Genomic DNA, 8093 nt, shown 5'->3' with positions numbered 1-8093 from the left:
ATAATACTGAGTAATTAGAAGTTATATAAAATTGCGTGTTCAGCTCATTAGAATATAATGAAAAGTTTAAAAAGTGATAACATTCCGAAATTCTGAAAAATAAACCGAATCTCGAAGATTATATAGCTTCAAATCCAATGGAAAATATACACATAAAACTTAGTTATGAATAAATGTGTCCTCAAGGCTCATTTGGCGATAAAACCCCATCACCAATGCAAATTGGTACCCCATACTTTAGACCAACTTTCTCCATTTCCCTTGCTTCAAAGAACCCTCGATCTACACTTTCTTCATACAAATATATATATTTTTTATTTATATATTTCATGTAAATGTAATGTATTTATAACATGGTGCATATAGGTGCTAGCTTCTTGATGTTCTTTAACAATATTGTCATGTTCATATTCTTTATACTACTTGTAGTGCCACAAGTTGCAAGTCATGGCTGCCCACAACAAAAATGTGGAACCTTTGACTCGATTCCTTATCCCTTTCGTCTTGACAATGGCTCTAATTGTGGGGAGTTACTTTCGGATGCTTTTCATCTTTCTTGTTTTAATGAAACGTCGTTGTTTATCAAGATTGGATCGTATAGATACCAAGTTCTTCATTTCTTTCTTGATGGTGGTGGTGTGTTAGTAGATTTTCCAAATGATACCGTTTGTTATTCTTCATCATGTCGAACTTACTATGATTTAAAGTCGTTTAGGTTTCAAGCGAATGATTATTTTGGTATAGCGAAAGATAATTTGGTTGGTTTGTACGGGTGTGGGGATTCGTCATTGTGTAGGAGTGATTGTGGTGGGTGTCATGATGCTAATAGCACTACGACTTTCACGAGTAACGGGTGTTGTTACTTGCTATCGGAAGACCGTGGTGGCGTTTGGCGAGTGGGTGATGGTTTTGATGTGTTTGAGGAGTTTGGATGCAAGGGTTTTTCCTCGTGGGTTGGTTCGGGTTTGGGTTCTAATAACGGTGAGATAAAGCGCGGTGTAAAGTTAGAATGGGCAATACCTAGTGAATTGATTAAAGGGACATGTGCTTTGAATGCTCAAAGTGTTAATGCAAGTTCCGTAATCTCGGGTATGAGGTGCAAATGTGTTGATGGTTTTATAGGTGATGGATTCGCTAAAGGAAGCGGTTGCTTAAAATGTTAGACCTTTTTTGCTTTAATTTGTTTTTTTTTTTTTTTTAACGACACACTTGCACATGCAACCTCTTGGTTAATGGTCTACTCTGATACAACTAAACCAAAAGACTTTTGGTAATGCTCTTCTTTGTTATCGAGTGATTAGTAATTAATTAATCATTTCGTGTGTGTAGATTGCCTCAAGGGTGGAGTGGAAGTGTATGGCAAAGCTTGTTATCCTAAGGGACACGGTCGCGGTAAACTAATGCTTGCTGCTGGTAAGTACCCTGTTCCACCAATATGTTTATACCCATTATGATCGACTACTAAGTAGCATTCGGGCTACACTGTGACAATTTTGACCCGTTTATATTAAGTCACATTGAGTCACATTTTCTCTCCGACAGGTGAAGTAAGAATGCTTAGCAAAAACAGGAACATGTAAAATATGTTGAAATTCTGCTTGATTTATTCAGTGTCTAAGTATATATATATATATATATATATATATATATATATATATATATATATATATATATATATATATATATATATATATATATTTATTTATTTTTTTATTTTTTATTTTTTTTTGTGACTAGAGGATGCGCATAATGAGCAATTCACCCGGTACCACGTCTCGCGCTCGGGGGGCTTGAATACCTGAGCCTTTACCTTCTATGGGGAGCCAATGTGCTCGTTTATAGGAGGGTTTCCCGCTTACTCAAAAAAAAATGGATAAAAAAAACTATAGACATGTCAACCCGTCTAGAACTCATTTTGACCCGTTACAACTTACACGGCAAATGTCACCCTCTATCTAGTTAATGATTAAATAAGTTTCTCTTGTTTATATTCTTTTTGTTTCTCTTTCGGGCTCGAGTTATCGACTCACTGTGCGAGCTGACTAATCTCTAGTCGACTAACCTCGAGTTTCTCTTGTTCGTTATACAGGAATTCTTGCATTAAGCCTCTCGATCGCCACCTTAATCGGGCTCTTCTGTTTGTTGAAACGACAAACCAAGCTACGAACTGCTGATCTAGATCAAACTCGAACCCAAAGTAGTGTTTCATTTCACAAAGGACGTAGAACTCGTCTATTTACTCACACCGAACTAGAACAAGCCACCAACGGATTCTCAAATGACCAAAAACTCGTCAACATTGGTGACGAAAGCACCATCTATGCAGGTGTCCTAACAGACGGACTACAAGTAGCGGTCCACAAGGTACGTTGCACAACCGAAACCGATCTTATACAAGTCCTATCGCAGGTCAAGATCTTATCAGAAGTTACCCACACGAATATGGCTCGAATCCTGGGCTGCTCAATTGATTCGGGTTACACCCCTTTGGTGGTTTACGAGAATCCCGGAAACGGTACACTCGAACAACATTTACGCCAAGCGGGAACCGAAGGAAAAATGGGGATCGATTGGCAAAAACGGCTAACAATCACGGTTCAATTATCAAGTGTACTCGCTTACTTGCAGACCGAAATCTTTCCTCCTGTGTTCCACCACGGTCTTGAATCCGGGTGCGTGTTGTTAGACCATGACATGTCGGTAAAACTAGTCGGGTTCGAGTTATTGGACCACGGTTCAGACAGGTGCGGGTCCAACGGTCCGTTTTCGAACAAAAACGACGTTTACGGTCTCGGTGTTGTGCTTTTGGAGATTTTAGCGGGTGGGAAGTCGGTTGAGCTGGCGACGGTGGCGTTACGGAAGATAAGAAACGGGAAGCTAGAAGAGGTGGTGGACCCCATGTTGTATTACCATGAACAACCGGCATATAGGAAAGAACAAATTGGGATAGTGGCGGATGTTGCTACGAGGTGTTTGTTGTTTGGCGGCGGTGATGGGCGGTTTGGTGGCGGTGATGGGCGGTTGGGGATGAATGACGTGGCACGAGAGTTGGTTCATGTGACAAAAGAGAGTATTGATCATGTCGGAAGTAGAAGGGGACCCGCGGGTCTTGAAGAAACGTTTTCGAATTCAAGTCTTCTGCAAATGATATCATTGTCTCCTGACTCTATTTATGTACCATAAGACTTAAACCAAATATGTAAGATTATTACCATGTTGAGGTGTTATTCTTCAAAACCAAAAACTAAATGGAAATGTAATAATTGTACAGTATAGTTTTTTTATAAGAACCTAGTTGTACAAGCCTCACCAAGGTGTCTTGTTGATTTCGTTTTCTTTTCGAAAGCTTTTTCAGTTTTATATAAGTATTCGTTATCTCGCCAAAAAAAAAAGAACCTGGTTATACAATTTATATAAGTCGGACGGGACCTTGTATTGACTAAGAAGTCAGAGACTAGTCGGGGAACTAGTTGTGCGTTGACCAATTTCGACAGTGATTGTATTTGACCGACTTTGACCGCTTTGAACTATTAAATTCGACTTTGAATTAATAAATCCGACTTTGACAGAAAAAATTGGACTTTTGACAACTTTGACCGAATAATGTGCTAACTCGGAGACTAGTTCATAATACATAATGATGGTGGATAAATAGGTTAATCAGACTCTTAACTTTTTTCCATTTCATATTTCCCATCCAAATTGTTGTTACAAGGAGACCAACATGTCTTTTTGTTCATGCACAAAATGATGGTTACATTATTATTGGATCTGCCTACAATTCCTCAAAATTGGCACGATAAACTCAAACCTGTAAACCTAAATCCATCAAAATTATCATCAATTTGCGAATTCTGTGGTTCGAATCTTGTTACCTGATTCAAAATTCTCAGCCACTTCTGCCGCCGCAGCAGCCGCCTTATCCAACCCCATTTTCTGCAACTCTTTTAAAAATCCATCAACCTCTGCCGCATTGATTTTGTATGGGCTGTGTACCGTCCCCGGAAACGAGCGGTTTTCGACTTCTTGCTTATATTCGGATAAAGCTTTGTTAATCACTTCTCCTACTTGTGCAAACTGCTTACAGAACTTTGGAGTAACCTGAAAAAATAGTGCATAAAAGCAATATTTTTTATCGAGTCATTTAAATAGTCTAATATACCGTTCAATGAATAAATAAAAAAGACTAAATCAATAAGAGATCAAATATAAACATGCCTAATTTTAATGGAAATAATAATGACGCTAGTGATTTGGACTAATAATGACGTTAGTGATTTGGACTATCCATGCAATGAGTGCAAACCACAGGGACTATCCGCATCAATAAAATCTTTTTTTGACTATCCTAGCACCAAGGACTATCCGTGTAATTTTTTCAATAACAAATAATATGAGATATAATTTACATGATGTGGATGAATAAAGTATTAATTATAAGAAATTAATGAGATTAAAAGAAAAAAACACAAACCTTTGCATGATGGGGATGTTGCATCATGCCTAAAAGATCATGGTAAACAAGGACCTGCATAAATTGTAAGATATTATTGAGAAACACGTATGGTTATTCCTAACCAAAAAAAAAAAGGCAGCAACAACCGTCTCCTCACTATTTAAGCACCATATATGCAACATTTATAATTCAACATTCAGTAACATGATTAGAGTTTATATTGAATAAAGTATTCAGTAACAGAAGTTGTGTAATTGAGACCTGTCCGCTACAAAAAGGGCCGGCCCCGATACCGATGGTGGGTATACTAAGAACAGATGTGGCGGCTGCAGCCACTGGCGCAGGCACACATTCAAGAACAACTGAGAAACATCCGGCTTCTTGTAATGCTAGTGCTGTCTCCACAACCTACACAACAGATAACACGATCTCATGTGATTTAACTATCACTATTAGAACTCGGAATTACTCGGTCAAACTTTGGCCAAAACTCGGGATTACTCGGACAATCGGTCAAAAATCAGTCAAAACTCGGGTAACCGATAAATCAGTCAAAGTCAAACTTGGACATTTTTGGTCAAACTTGGTCAAACTCTGTCATTTTTGGTCAAACTCAGCCAAAACTCGGGATTACTCAAAAAAATAGGTCAAAACGGCCAAAACTCGTGATTACTCCAGAAATTGGTCAACTTCAGTCAAAGTCAAACTTGGTCAACATCAAAGTACTCCCCGAGTTTCCGAGTACTTCTTAAAAAGTCCTGACCGAGTACTCCACGAGTAGCAATTTTTGCAACCTTGATGAGTAATAGGTTCACTGTATGATAAACATGTAGAAGTTCAACTTTTGAAGTAAAACATGTACTTTTCAGGCTTCAAAACTGATATGGGGATTAACTTTTTATTTGACGGCTAAATCAAACTATCTAAAAAGTTCTAAAGTGTGAGGGATGGTTATAATGTGTATAAACAAATGCAAAAACTTTGTAACTTGTATGGTAAATATTTGATTAAAAACACAAATTAAACATCATTTCTAGGGAACAATGGGACTGCAACCTTTAATGTCAAATTGTTACCTACATAATAGATACACAACGATAAATAATTTCACCAATAACCTTTTATAGGCCCCAAAAGTTTGTATGGATTAGCTTTTTGAGAAGAAATGCAAAAACAATGGTTAACATTTGTGTAGAAAAACCTTTATAGAGAAAAAAACCATATATTTGATCTTAGAAGTATGGGCCCACCTTAACTGCACTGAGAACGTTCTTCCCTTGGGGTCGAAATCCACCAAGAACACTAATGGCTTGAGGGGTCAGACCTACATGACCCATAACCGCAATTCCGGCTTCCACGATATGTTTTGCAGCTGAAATTCGAGACGGTGCACCACCTTCCAACTTGATCGCATCCATTCCTCCTTCTTTTAATACTCTCACTGCTGTATCAACTGCCTGCTCATAATCAAAACAGCAAAATTATTCACTACAAAAGCATACGGTAAGCATTCATATCATAAATGTGAAATCTGAACATCAATCATCTAATATATCTGATATAGATAGATGCTGGATATACAAGAACAAGCATTGATTCCAAAAATTTAGTAGAACGACACCATAATTTTCTATTTCCTGGCTCAGAATTAGGATTCTCGAAACATATCCTTAACAGAAAACTATTAAAGATCAAAACTTTATCGTTAACGCATTAGTATTTCAGTATATTATACTAGTAACTAGTATGTACTAAAACATCTAATTGCTAGAACACAATGTAATTTTTTTAAATTTGTTAAAAATACTAGGGATAACATTGTAGTTTGAACAAAACAACAATTTTGATATAAATATTAAATATTATATGTATGTATGTATATGTATAAACTATTAACTTATTATTAGCATCTGTCTTCTTCAATCACTAATCTTTTTTTACTTAAACAATTACACCCCTGACTCAATTCAATTATATTACAATATCCTGTTTGACCTCAAAAGTCAAACAATCAATTCACAACCCAAAATTAAACCATAATCTATGATTAAAAAAACAATTTAATCACTTAATTAAATATATACCTGTTGAGAACTGGATTCATAAGTACCAAAAGCAAGATCCCCAACAAGTAACGGCCGTTTAGCACCTCTAGCAACAGACCTACAATGCACTAACATTTCATCTAACGAAATCGGTAACGTCGTATCGTGACCGTGAACGACCATAGAAGCAGAATCTCCGACGAGTGCAATATCAATTCCGGCGGTATCTAAATGAACCGCAGATGGGTAATCATAAGCAGTTACCATCGTAATCGGTTCCCCTTTTTTGTATTTAGTTCGTAAGGTGGTTAAAGTAACTCTTTTGTCGTGATTTTGGGGTTTAGGGCCGCCGTAAACGGTGTTTTCAGGGATGTTGCTCATGTTACGGATGGTTTTGAAGTGTTTGCTGGTTGTTGAACATGTTTTTGAGAGTTTGGTGAAAAGTGCAGCAGCCATGGTTGATTGATGAGTGTAAAGAAATGTGTATATAAATATATAAATAGATGATGACGAGTGTTGTTGACTGACAAAGCAGTTGGGCGGCATCATGTTGATGAATTTAGGTGTACGGTGATTAAAAGAGTAACTACAATTTTTATTTTAAAATTTTACAATTTTCATAAATTCATTGTAAATTTTCTTTTTTATTTTCTGAAAAGCAAAGAACTTTGTATTAAAATATCATATAGGGGGACTAACCCACCACCTGTCCACCAGGAGGAGACCAAATTCGAGGGTATTGACGGTAAAACCTCATTCCCTATTGTCCCTGCAATGCGATGTGCGAAATGCACCTTTGAGTGAAATTCAAGGCTTAAAGAGCAACCTTGTGTACAATGATGCACCCCACGAGAGTCGAACCCATGACCTCTAGTTAAGAGAGGCAAACCACTACAACACAAGTGTAACACCCTAGGCAAATCCCACATCGCCCACTGACATGAGTGATCATGGGATTATAAGGTAATACTCACGCTTAAATGACACAACGCGTTTTGGGATCACAGGCTGAGTAGAAGTGCGAGTACGTTGTGGTTAAGCGTGCTCGGGCGAGAGCACTATCGGGATGGGTGACCTCCTGGGAAAGTGCTTCTCGTGTGTGGTCGCCAAGAAAAAGCCGTGCGCCTGCGGGCAAAGCGGACAATATTGTGGTCATGTTAAGCTGGGGTGTTACAGAATGGTATCAGAGCCACTCATGTGATGTTGGGGGTGGTGGGGCAAACCTCATCGAGGACGATGAGTCCCTAAGGGGGGGTGAATGTAACACCCTAGGCAAATCCCACATCGCCCACTGACATGAGTGATCATGGGATTATAAGTTAATACTCACGCTTAAATGACACAACGCGTTTTGGGATCACAGGCTGAGTAGAAGTGCGAGTACGTTGTGGTTAAGCGTGCTCGGGCGAGAGCACTATCGGGATGGGTGACCTCTTGGGAAAGTGCTTCTCGTGTGTGGTCGCCAAGAAAAAGCCGTGCGTCTGCGGGCAAAGCGGACAATATTGTGGTCATGTTAAGCTGGGGTGTTACAACAAGGTACATTGTATTAAATATATGATCATTTACAAAATATACAATTCGTTTTGCCAGCA

The 8093-nt window shown here is 38.3% G+C and overlaps 2 protein-coding genes across 2 annotated transcripts; one reads left to right on the top strand and one right to left on the bottom strand.

The window, feature by feature from the left end:
• Positions 1–353: 353 nt before the first annotated feature.
• LOC139900750 (probably inactive receptor-like protein kinase At2g46850) lies at positions 354–3183 on the top strand. Its single transcript, XM_071883508.1, has 3 exons — positions 354–1158; positions 1330–1413; positions 2090–3183. Exons 1-3 carry the CDS (start codon positions 354–356, stop codon positions 3181–3183), a joined length of 1983 nt encoding a protein of 660 aa, XP_071739609.1.
• A 486-nt stretch (positions 3184–3669) lies between these two features.
• Positions 3670–6942, bottom strand: LOC139897160 (3-methyl-2-oxobutanoate hydroxymethyltransferase 1, mitochondrial). The gene is made up of 5 exons (XM_071879818.1): positions 6541–6942; positions 5707–5913; positions 4718–4864; positions 4475–4528; positions 3670–4101 (listed from the first exon to the last, which is right to left on the bottom strand). The coding sequence occupies exons 1-5, from the start codon at positions 6880–6882 to the stop codon at positions 3841–3843; spliced, it is 1011 nt and encodes a 336-aa protein (XP_071735919.1). The 5' UTR covers positions 6883–6942; the 3' UTR covers positions 3670–3840.
• Positions 6943–8093: the final 1151 nt, after the last annotated feature.

Source organism: Rutidosis leptorrhynchoides, chromosome 3 (assembly GCF_046630445.1).
Source record: "Rutidosis leptorrhynchoides isolate AG116_Rl617_1_P2 chromosome 3, CSIRO_AGI_Rlap_v1, whole genome shotgun sequence".
Taxonomy (NCBI): domain Eukaryota; kingdom Viridiplantae; phylum Streptophyta; class Magnoliopsida; order Asterales; family Asteraceae; genus Rutidosis; species Rutidosis leptorrhynchoides.
Note: the sequence above shows the minus strand (reverse complement) of the source record. Positions and strands in the feature narration are given on the sequence as shown.

What these genes read in the sequence shown, in the direction of transcription:
- LOC139897160 (XM_071879818.1), bottom strand. Translation starts at nt 6,882, where the DNA reads ATGAGCAACATCCCTGAAAACACCGTTTACGGCGGCCCTAAACCCCAA. An exon ending in ATGAATCCAGTTCTCAACAG is followed by an intron (nt 5,914 to 6,540) that starts GTATATATTTAA and finishes GATTATGAGCAG; the next exon opens with GCAGTTGATACAGCAGTGAG. An exon ending in ACGTTCTCAGTGCAGTTAAG is followed by an intron (nt 4,865 to 5,706) that starts GTGGGCCCATAC and finishes TCTGTTGTGTAG; the next exon opens with GTTGTGGAGACAGCACTAGC.
- LOC139900750 (XM_071883508.1), top strand. Translation starts at nt 354, where the DNA reads ATGGTGCATATAGGTGCTAGCTTCTTGATGTTCTTTAACAATATTGTC. An exon ending in AGGAAGCGGTTGCTTAAAAT is followed by an intron (nt 1,159 to 1,329) that starts GTTAGACCTTTT and finishes TCGTGTGTGTAG; the next exon opens with ATTGCCTCAAGGGTGGAGTG. An exon ending in TAAACTAATGCTTGCTGCTG is followed by an intron (nt 1,414 to 2,089) that starts GTAAGTACCCTG and finishes TTCGTTATACAG; the next exon opens with GAATTCTTGCATTAAGCCTC.